Raw genomic sequence first — 13,865 nt, 5'->3', positions numbered from 1 at the left:
CCGCATGTAGCTACATCCGCTTATTTTCCCCTTCCAGTCATTTCTAGTCCGCTTCTAGTAATTTCTACGGCGAGTGCGCAAGCTCCTTGTATTTCAAAACGAGTTTTCGAGAAAAACCAGGGTCCTAAAACCAAGCACACCGGCGCTCAGGTACATTTCTACGGCCATAACGCAGTTTTAGATAGATGAAATACAAAGGATTTACAGTCGGTTTAGCTAAAGTTAATGTTTTGGTTCGAGATTAATTGAATTTGTCAGTTAAAAATACATACATAGTAGCTACACTTTGCCATCTAGGTTGATATTACCAACGTTAGCCGGTAGCTAGCTGTGTAGCTAACGTAGCTTTTCGTCACGTTTCATCCTTTTTGGTTATAAGCATTTGTAATTCATTTAACTAGTTAGTTAGCTGACGTTAGCCAGCTTTAGGAAATCATTTTGAACATTTTTTTTTGGTAGTAGCTAGCAAATAACATTAGCTACTGTAGCTAACCCATTAACTAGACACCGCTGTCATCATGGCGAAATGGGGAGAAGGGGATCCACGATGGATCGTGGAGGAGAGAGCCGATGCAACAAACGTCAATAACTGGCATTGGTGAGTAACGTTAGTGTGCTTTCTTCAGCTAGATGGGCTGTCTCAGATCCAGTTGAAGACCTCGGCAAAAGGACTTTTTCAAATATCGCATGTCTTGTGGGATTCGATTATGCTGTCGTATATATTGCATAACCTGCACCTCCGTTTCTGTTCTTATGAGGGTGCTTGTCGGCAGGTCGTTATGCGGCTACAGCAGCATCTGAGCTGTACTGTCCATAAGCCGAGGAACGCTCACCTACGTTCTCTTATGAGAACGAAACGTTCAACTACGTTTTTTTATGAGATCGGAGTTGAGCGTTCTGTATCTCTTTACCCTAGACTATTTCTGCGTTTTAAAGATGCACTATGCAGAAACAGCTCCGCCATTTCTTGGTTGCTAAAATTGTAATAGTTAGCCTCATTTCAGTTAATCTGACAAAACAAGCAAGTATAGTGTAGAGAATAATTGTACTTTCTAAACCGCTATGAAATATTTCCCATGACCAAAAATATAGCTGGTGTACAATAACGTTACCAAAAGTAAAAGATACAAAAACGACATCTAAGGAATGGAAGCAATAGAAATACTGCATATAGAACATATCTACTGCTTTTTAGACTTGCTTTCAATGAGAGTGAAAGATCTGTAACTCTGACTTTGGTGGACGATCCACTTACTTATAGTCTACGTCAGTATTAGTCGTAATACATATAACACCTAGCGGTCAAACACAGAAATGGTTCCAATCGTTTTTCCACCGTTCGTTTGAGCCATTGTGGATTTTAGAAACGCTTCAATTAAGGGCTGTGTTTTCATGTAGGTTTACCCTGCCGGTACGTTTTGATAACTATGCTAATTAGCTGCTAATGCGGATATCATCTAGAACTACAAATGCCTGTCTCAAGCCGACACTCACCAGGGCCTTGAAGATCTGGACGATACTGCCAAATTGAGGCCAAGGTAAGAATCTCTGGATTAGCTATCTAATGTTAGCCTCATTTAGTCAATCAGAAATTGACAATTGTTAACTGTCTTGGGCAAGTTTTAAATTGAAATAGCCTATTATCTAGTTAGCAACATTAGCCTGGCTAGGTGGCTATATTAACCGTTTGTTTCTCTAGCCATTTAAATTAATGATAAATTAATGAAAACAAGTTTAGTTGTCTTTGGCTTTATAAACTAAGTCTAGCTTGCTATTTAACTTAGATGGTGAAGCTAGGGCTAGGCATTCTTTGTGTGTTTGTGGGTGAGGGGTGGGTAGCCTACTTGACTTACTTGACCCTAGCTAGCTGTATTATTTTAGTCTTGCTTTTTGGGAGGTTTCAGAGATGGACTGATTAGCATCCTCTTGAGTCAAGTGTGCTTAATTTACTGTGGAAAAACATTGTTTGCTGTTATCGTCTGGACAGATCATTAGTATAGCTAGAATGCAATGTTATGTAACCTTATTTAGTCCTTCCTACTATGGTGGGTTTTAAAGTAATTGGTACTCGCATTTTTATTTGAGGTAGAATTACTGTCATGTTATTGATGCCAAATTGCAAACCTTATTTGCACCTTCTCTATTCCAGAACCAGTGGGTGTGCCTGAGTCTTGCCACCTCTCAACTAGGTAAGCTGTTTCAACCTGGAACACTATTCTCCTGCTTTGGTCTGTTTCAGACATTGCAGGAAGACGTTGCATGGGTTTATTGATATATAACGCATGCTCCACTCTCAAGTTGAACTTGTTGACTGCCATGGCGGTGGCTGCTAAGACTGCAGCAGCTGCGAACCAGAAGACTGCAGCCCAGGTCCACACCTGCCCTGTCTGTCGGTTGAGTAGTATTGGTTAGTACCGTGCGTGCCTTTAGGTTTCTCTCCATGTGTAGACTATTGTACTGGCCTGTGTGGTACAGTCTTGTTTTTTGCATCGTATTGCTTAGTTTATAATTGGTCAATTTCTGATTTCAATCTAAGCCACAGATTAACTTTCTCCATTTTGTACTTGATGTTTATAGATGCAGACCCGAAGACGTTCAAGCAGCACTTTGAGAGCAAGCATTCCAAGTCTACAGTGTTCCCAGTACTGGTTGATGTGCAGGCCTAAGGAAGCACATACACCAGCTGTAGGTCCATTTGATTGTAAGATTCTTCCATCATTTACACACAGTAGACAGTGTAAACCACCATTTTGGACCTGGGCTGCAGTCTTCTGGTTTCTCTCACGTCACCCCGCTCCTCCGCTCTCTCCACTGGCTTCCAGTTGAAGCTCGCATCCGCTACAAGACCATGGTGCTTGCCTACGGAGCTGTGAGGGGAACGGCACCTCAGTACCTCCAGGCTCTGATCAGGCCCTACACCCAAACAAGGGCACTGCGTTCATCCACCTCTGGCCTGCTCGCCTCCCTACCACTGAGGTAGTACAGTTCCCGCTCAGCCCAGTCAAAACTGTTCGCTGCTCTGGCCCCCCAATGGTGGAACAAACTCCCTCACGACGCCAGGACAGCGGAGTCAATCACCACCTTCCGGAGACACTTGAAACCCCACCTCTTTAAGGAATACCTAGGATAGGATAAAGTAATCCTTCTCACCCCCCCCTTAAAAGATTTAGATGCACTATTGTAAAGTGGCTGCTCCACTGGATGTCATAAGGTGAATGCACCAATTTGTAAGTCGCTCTGGATAAGAGCGTCTGCTAAATGACTTAAATGTAATGTAATGTTGTCAACAAAATGCTGTCCTCAATGCTGAAGTTGTATTGTCTATGGCTCAATATGTGGAAATGCTGTGATCACTCATTGTCTTTAATGTTGTAATTCATAGGCACACGATGACCATGAATTGAATGCTGCAACTGAGATGGAATGACGTCAAGGGACACATACTGAGACCCAGAGTATGACTGGACATGGGCCTAAAAGTGCTGCAGAAGCACACAAGCACCCCATTTTATGTTTATTCCATGGTCAACCATCTCTCTAGTTAACCATTACTCCACACTACCTTTTTATGGTCTTTCAACACTTCAAGTTTAAATCTTATCTCTATAAACCCACCCTACCTTCGCCCATTGTTCTCCTGATTTGAAAACATCTAGACTCCGTAACATGTTTAAGTGTTGTGGTGTATTGTTTTTGCTACCTTTTCTTCACCTGTGTAATGTTGTCCTGCTGCTGCTTATTCTGGGGTTCAGACTGAATGCAGTGGTAAATAATCTGCTCACAATTGACAGCAGCAATATGGACCTGTTAAATTGACAAGAAGTGTGTTGATATAGCTGCGATTAGGCATTGCTTCCTTGTTTTGAGTATGTGTGTTTTTCATTCTCCTGGAGTTGGCTAGCTTTGATAAAAAATACTTTCAATTTGTAACTTGCCTACCAAAATCACAATATTCTGTTTTACACTTATTTGTGCCGGTCTAATTCCTAAAATGGAAAAGCAGAATCTGTGCACTCTCGGATGATGATAATAATAGTTCATATGGTGCTCTTTGACGTTCCAGGTTTGTGACATTGACTAAATCATTTTAATGTTGGCTTAAATTCAGAGGTTTACATGTATGCATTGTTGACTATTTTGATTTCTTAAACAATGTAATTGTTCGACTTCAGGTGTTTGACGTCATTTGATGGGTGACGAGGTGCATTGTCAAATACACTTATCCATAATGGATACATTCTGCAATGAGTTGATCTGGGTTTGAATCTGCAACAGAACATGTCAACAAGTTAGTTCTGAATTTCTTTTCATACAGCAGTGCATTCTGACACCATGAATTGAAATAGATTTCATATAGTTAAGGAAAGACTGACACTGGCTGAAGGAGAAGAGGATCTGGTTAGCTGAAGTAAGGTTATTAGGCTAATATCAACTAGATATATCAACTAGCTAGTTCTTTTTTGCAGAGAATCTTAGTATTCATGGCATGTTATAAATACTAGACTGCTACTAGGATAGTCTTCTATACAAGACCAAATGCATAAACAAATATTAGTTCAATAAGATATAGAACAGTAAATACACTTTTTTTTAAAAGTAGCTAGCAAGTTGACGGTGTCAGCTAGAGATGATGTGCAGGGACTTGCAGTCTTGCATGATAGCTACTTTGATGGTAATTATAATTTTCAAATCTGGGTAAATAGAGCACACTATATTGATAAGTCACCTTGTCGGAGAGATTCACACGGTTATCAAAACGTTTTGAGTGTTTAGGCTCCCAGGTTTTTTGGTTTTCTTCCCCTATGGTCTGTCGAGAAGCCTCTGGAATGTTCTAGTTGGTGGCACTGACTGAAGGGTTTTAAGCAAAGCTATTTCTGGAGCACCGGGGACAGGGTACAACTGTGGTGCAGATGGGGGATATTTATAACACTTGACACCAAACGGTAGCAATGATCACAACCCTCTGAACCGAAAAGAGCTACGAGTGTGAGCGTGAAATTTTTTCTCTACCTGATCATTACTTCTATTCAGGGGAAATTACATAATGGTCTGCCTCACTATGATCATGGTGCGAGCTAAGTAAACGCTGTCAACGAATCCCCTTAACTACAACTGAACTATATTTTTACAGGAAACAATTCACTTGCGTATGAATGTTATTAAAGGAGCTTGACTTTTGAGTCCCTCTAGAAAAAGCCCTTGAAACGGGGAAATCCTCCAATAACAAATGCTTGATTCTGTTACAGAATGCTTTGTTACAGTGACTGTTTCCCAATGAACGCGACCCAGTTGAATATGTTCATTGTTTGTCCCTACAGGACCGAACGAGATGTGACCGGCTGGTCAACAGACAAGCTGAAGGAGCTTCTATTGGGGCTGCGCGTGGAGGGCCCAGAGGGGAGCTGTGAGGTCACTGACATCCCCAATCTGGACGGTGAGGCATCCATCAACAACCGCAAGGGGAAGCTCATCTACTTCTACGAGTGGAACGTCAAGGCGACGTGGACTGGTGAGTGCAGCAGATACTAGTGTTGAACGGTATATGGTATAACGGCACTAAAACGTCATGATACTGATGGCAACTTTTTAGAATACCGTAGTACCGTTTCATATAATACTACTGAATATTTCGGCCTTACCGATCAAATAAACCTGCTGGCGCCTAGTTTGTTAATAAATTCAGTGGAATTTAAGCAACGGCCACAAGTAAGCTCCGGTTCAATAATATCCACTTCACTTGTATGCGCATATCACTTGTGGTAGCTGTAATCAGCCAACCACATCCTCTTCCAGCCCTCACTCACCGCTTCTCTCCGTCCACTCTTCATGCACATCTATTCCTCCATCAGTTTAAAAAATATATCATTTAGATGTGGTGGGGGTGCACAGGCCCTGATGAGTCTTCCATTATGGTTGTAGATTTGTTCAATTGGAGCAGCGCGCAAGATTTGATACATTGTTTCATTTAGTCGGCTGTTACAAGCCATAAGCACAGGCCAGTCTGAGTAGACTGCCAGTTAGCTATCACGCAGCATCGTGAGTGCCAGAGAGGGGAAATTGACAAGCATGCGTGCAGCTTTACAGCAAAGAAAACGCCTTGTCTCTAGCCTAAACGGTTCAAATAAGAACCATATTACCAGAGATGCCTTTTATTCTTTCTATCGGTATTCACGTGCATTTTATATCGTTTCACAAACCATGTCGCAGGCCGTTTTAAACTAATCCCGGGTCGCTAATTATTGGTTTGATAAGTGTTCAGTCATGTACCCTAGTTAGCTAACAACCTTAAAAGTTGGTTTAGGCAAATTTGATTGGCACAGGAAGAAAGGAATAGGGTCTGCTACTCATGAGATGTGATTCATATAGGCCTAACGGAAGCCTAAAATACATCTAAAACTGATCTCTTTCTGGTGCTCCTTAAGTTCTGTTTGGTGCTTAGTGTTTTGAAAGTTGGGAGCAGTGTTTGTGGGAGAGAGAGTGGTGTGTTTGGGGGAGACCGTGTGAAGGAGGGAGGTGTGTTAACTGAAGCCTGCCACAATGACATGCAGCTCACGCCCGTATATTCCTGCAGCCAAAGGTAGGCCTTTGCAAATATGAGCAAATCAGCCGATCTATGCCATATTCTATACAAGTAGAAGTGTGAATTATATTGAGTGGAAGTGTGAATTTAATTGACAGGTTTTTGCGTAGCACATGCTCAGAAGATTAAGAAAACAGGAACAAGCATCCGGGGGACAAGGCAAAGGGGACGGCTAGGCTATTTTTTCCCCCTACCGTGGTATCATGATACTTGGCCTCGTGACCACTAGCAGACACACACACACACACCACTCTATATGGAACTCATGTTGAACATAGGTTTTCTGCCAGTGTATTTTCTACCAAATGTATCCTACATTTTGTTTGAAGCAGAGGGTTTTGCCTACTAAAGAGCTGCATAGCCCTTGTTTCCATGGCAATGAGACTGTAATTATATTCTCCAGCACACAAAGCCCCAGGGGTTCAGTGAGAAGTGGGTTGTCATAGTGTCTCTTCAAAGTAGGCTTCATGACATCTCTTTCTCTCTCGCTCTGTCCCAGGAACATCAAAAACCGGAATCAAGTACAAGGGGAACATTGAAGTTCCCAACCTCTCTGATGAAAATGACATGGACGACCTAGATGTAGGTTATGACAGAATGCGAATTTGCACATCGACCGCTGATGGCTATTGGTTGTAATTTTATTTCTTTGCGTTACTTTTGTAATGGTAAAAAGAACAAGACCACACCTAACATTGGGTATTATCTTTGCCCCCCGGCACAGATCAGTGTGTCACTTTGCAAAGATGAACCCAACACAACCCTCACCGAACTCATGAAGAAGGAGGGAGCGAAGAAAGTGCGCGCTGCCCTGGGGAGCTATGTGGACCACCTCAAATCCGGTGAGGCCTTTATTTATTAAAGTCAATTTAACCCTTGTGCCTGTTTATACAGATATTAATAGTTGAGCTTGATACTGATTGAAATTGAACTTTTCCGATGAATGCAGAGTTCACTCAGGGCATGATCCTCCCAACGGCGAATGGAGTGGCGAGCAAGCCACAGCCAACACAGACAAAGGTCAAAGTGGACAAAACCCAGGTGGGTGGCAGTTGCCTTTTCACCTTACGTCCCCATTATCTACCTTTCTCCTTTCTATTTCACATCCGTCATGGATTTAACAATGGTGGAAACTCTCTCCAGCTAATATTTACTTCAATCCCATACACAAAAGGAGAAGGGGGAAGAATTGAGACAATCAAAGAACCCCTGTATCAAGGGGCTAATGAGCATGATTAAAACCCTACTAGCAATAACAAACCGTGTAGGAAATGTTCCATACATGTATGTTGAAGAAAAAAGAAATTGGAATGCTTTTTTTATTGACAAGAATTCAACTGACAAGTGTCCATTCAAGTAGAATTCCAACATAGGTAGTGAATTAAGTGATTTCCCCATCCCCCTTATTGATGTAAAGCGCCACATAATGAATCCAATACGTAATCCATCTACTGAACTTCCCACGTTCTGGATTTTAAGTATTCATAATCAGAATTTATGAATAACAGGATGATCACGCTTGTCTATGTCCCCAGATTGGCTCCTCCGTATCAGCCCCCTCTCCTAGCACAGGGGTCAAGATCCCCACCTGCAAGTTTAGTCTCAAGGAGACCTTCCTCACCTCACCTGACGAGCTGTACAGAACCTTCATCAACCAGGACGTGAGTAGTAAAGTAGTCAAATACCAGCTTCCCTTCCTTGTCCTTTCCTCCAACATCACTGATTGGGCCAGATATGACAGGCTGAAGTAATATGATTGGAAACCAATTCAGGGATGAATTCACTAGGAACCAAACAAACGCGTAAGGGCAGAAACTGGAGGGACTAACCTGAACTTGTCCAATAAACACTTGGAAGAGTTTATATTCAAAAAGCTATATATCCATTTTCAGAAATGTTGGTAAATTAACATTTATTGTTTCAAGAATGTACAAGTTTTTTTTCACAATCTAATCATGGCATTGGGTTGTGTAATGACAGGCATCTATTTGTTTAAAATCTACCACTTAATGTTTTCATTTCAGAGAGACAAATCAGGATTTTTAGCAAGCCGCTGTATATCCGCCTCAGGTTTTACACAGTCAAACATAACAAATACAGCTTTGTGACATAAAACATAATGAAATACTGTCATATGAGATCTGTATTTAAAACATTTACATTTCACATTTGTCATTTAGCAGATGCTTTTATCCAGAGCGACTTAGCTTAGTGCATTCATCTTACGATCGCTAGGTGAGACAACCACATCAGTCAAATATACAGGATACAAACATTCCATTCCAGCTAACCATAATACAGCGTTTTGCTAAAACAATTGTTTAATTAATATCTAAAATCTATAAATGAGGTGTCATATTTAACACACATGAAGGTACCCATAGGCAATCATTTCTGATGAAAAACACAAGTTTAATAGCATTTTGGAAATAAACTTTTAATTTGGTTTTCATTTTATAACATTCCTGTTGCAAATAGTTTTTCTACGTTGTGCACTAATGAATACACCCCAGTACTTTCCCTAGTCAGTAGAGAACGGTTTAATTCACAAATTTGACATTAAAGTATCAATAGCAACAAAGCTGAATTGACACAGAAAACCAGTAAGTATATATTTGAGTGCATGTGTTTGTTTGCCTTCAATGGAAAGTATTCTACCAAGGTTTTGATAGAATTGATTTGCTATCGTTTTTCTCCTGTACTTCACTAGTGCAAATAATTTCACCATTGCAAATCATTTTCAGTGCAAATGTTTTTTATTCACTCTAATACCCTTATGTTGGATTTTACTGCATCTGTTGCTTTTAATAGGGATTGAAGACCAACCTCAATAGACTAGACTTTAACTCAGTGGATTACTTCCGCTTTAAAAATGTTGCCTAATTATAATATAACGCCTACCTACTTTTTAAATTGTCGTCCCATAACTCTTTTGAATCATGACTATAATTGGCTGAGGGCATAAGAATCAGTGCTGATTTGACTAATCTATGGTCTCCTCTCTCGTAATGCAGATGGTCCAGGCGTTCACCCATGCTGCAGCAGTGGTCGACGGAGACAAAGGAGGGAAGTTTCAGCTGCTAGAGGGAAGCGTCAACGGAGAGTTTCTGGAGCTGGTGAGGACATGCATCTGCTTGAGCTCATGTTCTGTTGATCATGACCCATTGGCGGAGAAATACCAAATCTAACTGGTTTTGGTTTCCACTTCTTAGGTCCCAGATGAAAAGATAGTTATGAAATGGAGGTTCAAGACCTGGCCATGTGGTAGGTTTCCCCACCTTGCCCAGTGGGGCCCTTGATTTGTGTGTGTTCCTGGGCAACTTTCAGCATTTCTCTACTTAGGTCTTTTTTTTTTATACGGGTAATTTCTACAATTCTTAACTGCTTTCTCCACTCTGCTCCTGGGCACCCTCAGGGTATATAGGATTTGGTCCATCCTACAATGAACACACCTGACTCAACTAATTACAGGCATGATGATTAGTTGGATCCAGTGTGTTGCTACTTGGCAGGAACAAAACCGTGCATACCCTGTTGGGTGCCCACAACTGGACTTGAGAAACCTTGGATAGTAACATAACCGGCTTGGATATATTATTGTTTTAGCAACAAGTGATTCTAAAACTGGCTCTGATTTCCCTTTTCCAGAGCACTATGCAACTATTACCCTGAACATGAAGGATCGAGGCAATGAGACTGAGCTGAAGGTAGAATTTAAAGGAGTCCCGACGGTAGAGGAGGATCGGACAAAGGAGGGTTGGAAGAGACACTACTTTGAAGCCATCAAACAGACTTTTGGATTCGGGGCCCGACTCTACTGAATAATGTAAAAAAAAAAAATAAAAAAAAAAACTGATTATTTAATGTGGATGAATACTCTCTTTAGTGCAGTCTCTTGTAGCACCAGCCCTACATCGTGCGTAGACAAACGGTGCCTTTTCCACTTGGAAGACTGGCAGTCCGTGTAAGGGTCATTGGTTCAAGGCTTTCTTTGATGTCTGTGCTTACTTTACTGAGTCTATAGGCAAAATGAGATGTAGAAACAATTACTCGATCGACAGTATATTTGGAATTAACTATTAGCATTCTCAATTTCCAATTCTGCACATTTGAAGTGTGTCATGCTGAAATAAATTACATTTTTACTGAATTATGTTTTGGGGGTTTAATGACGACTAACTGCAAGACAAATGATTAAAAGAATGCTTGTTAATACTGTTGCTCGATGGCTACCCTATGTCCGGTGATGTTTCTCTGGAAAAAATTGTATGGAAACATGGTTGCTCAAGCCTGATAATCTTAGTGATATTAGTCTGAATAAATAAAAAGCATGCATATGAACAAAATTAAGACGTCAAACAATTCGCATTACACATGAAAAATGGACAGCAAGGGATACATTTAATTACAAAAGGTTTTGGCATCAATAATATAGTTCAGCTAACACATCCATAAGACAGTCCTTTGGATACGATCGTACAAGATCGAGACGGATGGATGGGGATATATTATCCCACTGGGTATACAAGTAACTGACAAAATAAAAACTCCAAAGCGTCTTAATAGGGTGTTGGGCCGCCACGAGCCAGAACAGCTTCAATGCCTAGATTCTACAAGTGTCTGGAACTCTATCGGAGGGATGCGACAACGTTCTTCTATGAGAAATTTTATAAATTGATGTTTTGTCGATGGTGGTGGAAAACACTGGACTACCAAAAGGCCTCCTGTGGCTGGGATTAAAAAATATATAAATATAGGACAAAAAAACATCACGACTAGAGACAACACTACATAAGACGACAACATAGCAAGGCAGCAACATGGGATAAACAGTGCACAGAGAACAATACATCACACAATGCAGCCACAACTGTCAGTGTCCATGATTGATTCTTTGAATGAAGAGATTGAGAAAACTGTCCATTAGAGTGTTTGTTGCAGCTCGTTCCAGTTGCTAGCTGCAGTGAACTGAAAAGACGAGCGACACGGATGTGTGTGCTTTGGGGACCTTTAACAGAATGTGACTGGCAGAACAGCTGTTGTATGTGGAGGATGAAGGCTGCAGTAGGTTTCTCAGGCAGGGAGTGAGGCCTATGAGGGTTTTATAAATAAGCATCATCCAGTAGGTCTTGCGACGAGTATACAGAGATGACCAGTTTACAGAGGAGGATAGAGCGCAGTGATTTATCCTATAAGGAGCATTGGCGACAAATCTGATGGCCGAATGGAAAAGAACATCTAGCCTCTCAAGAGCACCATTACCTGCCGATCTATAAATTATGTCTCGGTAATCTAGCATGGGTAGGACGGTCATCGGAATCGGGGTTAATTGGCAGCTGGTGTGAAAAAGGAGCGATTACGCTAGATAAAACCAAGTCTAGATTTAAGTTTTGACTGCAGCTTTGAAATGTGCTGAGAGAAGGACAGTGTACCGTCTAGCCATACTCCCAAGTACTTGTATGAGGTGATTACCTCAAGCTCTAAACCCTCAAAGGTAGCAATGACACCTGTGGGGAGAGGTAATTCTTCTTACCAAACCACATGACTTGTTTTGGAGGTGTTCAGAACAAGGTTAAGGGCAGAGAAAGCTTGTTGAACACTAAGAAAGCTTTGTTGTAGAGCATTTAACACAAAATCCAGGGAAGGGCCAGCTGAGTTTGAGACTTATCTGCATATAAATGGATGAGAGAGCTTCCTACTGCCTGAGCTATGTTGTTGATGTAAATTGAGAAGAGCGTGGAGCCTATGATTGAGCCTTGGGATACTCCCTTGGTGACAGGCAGTAGCTGAGACAGCAGATTTTCTGATTTTATACAGTTGAAGTCGCAAGTCTACATAGGTTGGAGTCATTAACTTGTTTTTCAACCTCAACACATTTCTTAACAAACTATAGTTTTGGCAACTCGGTTAGGACATCGACTTTGTGCATGACACAAGTAATTTTTCCAACTGTTGTTTACAGACATATTATTTCACTGTATCACAATTCCAGTGGGTGAGAAGTTTACAAACACTGTGCCTTTAAACAGCTTGGAAAATTCCAGAAAATTATGTCATGGCTTCAGAAGCTTCTGATAGGCTAATTGACATAATTTGAGTCATTTGGAGGTGTACTTGTGGATGTTTTTCAAGACCTACCTTCAAACTCAGTGCCTCTTTGCTTGACATCATGGGAAAATCAAAAGTAATCAGCCAAGACCTCCGAAAAACAATTGTAGACCTTCACAAGTCTGGTTCATCCTTGGGAGCAATTTCCAAACGCCTGAAGGTACCCCGTTCCTCTGTACAAACAATAGTAGGCAAGTATAAACATCATGGGGCTACTCAGCCGTCATACCGCTCATGAAGGAGAAGCTTTCTGTCTCCTAGAGACGAACGTACTTTGGTGCGAAAAGTGCAAATCAATCCCAGAACAACAGCAAAGGACCTTGTGAAAAATCTGGAGGAAACGGGAACAAAAGTATCTATTTCCACTGTAAAACGAGTCCTATATTGACATAACCTGAAAGGCCACTCAGCAAGGAAGAAGTCACTGCTCCAAAACCACCATAAAAAAGTCAGTCTACGGTTTGCAACTGCACATGGGGACAAAGATCGTACTTTTTGGATAAATGTCCTCTGGTCTGATGAAACAAAAATAGAACTGTTTGGCCATAATGACCATCATTATGTTTGGAAGAAAAAGGGGGAGGCTTGCAAGAACACCATCCCAACCATGAAGCACGGGGTGGCAGCATCATGTTGTGGGGGTGCTTTGCTGGAGGAGGGACTGGTGCACTTCACAAAATAGATGGCAGCGTGAGGAAGGACATTATGTGGATATATTGAAGCAATATCTCAAGACATCAGTCAGGAAGTTTAAGCTTGGTCGCAAATGGGTCTTCCAAATGAACAATGACCCCAAGCATACTTCCAAAGTTGTGGCAAAATGGCTTAAGGACATCAAAGTCAAGGTATTGGAGTGGCCATCACAAAGCCCTGACCTCAATCCCATATAAAATTTGTGGGCAGAACTGAAAAAGCGTGTGCGAGCAAGGAGGCCTACAAACCTGACTCAGTTATACCAGCTCTGTCAGGAGGAATGGGCCAAAATTCACCCAACTTATTGTGGGAAGCTTGTGGAAACCCAAAACGTTTGATCCAAGTTAAACAATTTAACGGCAATGCTACCAAATACTATTTGAGTGTAAGTAAACTTCTGACTCACTGGGAATGTGATGAAAGAAATAAAAGCTGAAAGAAATCATTCTCTCAACTATTATTCGGACATTTCACATTCATAAAA

At 41.3% G+C, this 13,865-nt stretch overlaps 1 protein-coding gene and 1 long non-coding RNA gene across 3 annotated transcripts; both read left to right on the top strand.

The window, feature by feature from the left end:
• The first annotated feature begins 2 nt into the window (after window positions 1-2).
• ahsa1a (AHA1, activator of heat shock protein ATPase homolog 1a) lies at window positions 3-10,730 on the top strand. Its single transcript, XM_029631626.2, has 9 exons — window positions 3-598; window positions 5,319-5,509; window positions 7,080-7,162; window positions 7,305-7,422; window positions 7,530-7,621; window positions 8,116-8,241; window positions 9,595-9,696; window positions 9,793-9,844; window positions 10,229-10,730. Exons 1-9 carry the CDS (start codon window positions 519-521, stop codon window positions 10,399-10,401), a joined length of 1,017 nt encoding a protein of 338 aa, XP_029487486.1. The 5' UTR covers window positions 3-518; the 3' UTR covers window positions 10,402-10,730.
• LOC115107890 (uncharacterized) lies at window positions 605-2,867 on the top strand. Of its 2 annotated transcripts, XR_003860277.2 has the most exons (4): window positions 605-1,538; window positions 2,150-2,189; window positions 2,299-2,407; window positions 2,578-2,867. It is a non-coding gene; the product is annotated as an uncharacterized LOC115107890 (long non-coding RNA). The 2 variants fall into 2 exon arrangements; XR_003860276.2 differs by having other exon boundaries at window positions 2,299-2,867.
• Window positions 10,731-13,865: the final 3,135 nt, after the last annotated feature.

Source organism: Oncorhynchus nerka, linkage group LG24, assembly GCF_034236695.1.
Source record: "Oncorhynchus nerka isolate Pitt River linkage group LG24, Oner_Uvic_2.0, whole genome shotgun sequence".
Lineage (NCBI taxonomy): Eukaryota > Metazoa > Chordata > Actinopteri > Salmoniformes > Salmonidae > Oncorhynchus > Oncorhynchus nerka.
This window is presented reverse-complemented; position numbering and strand designations above follow the sequence as displayed.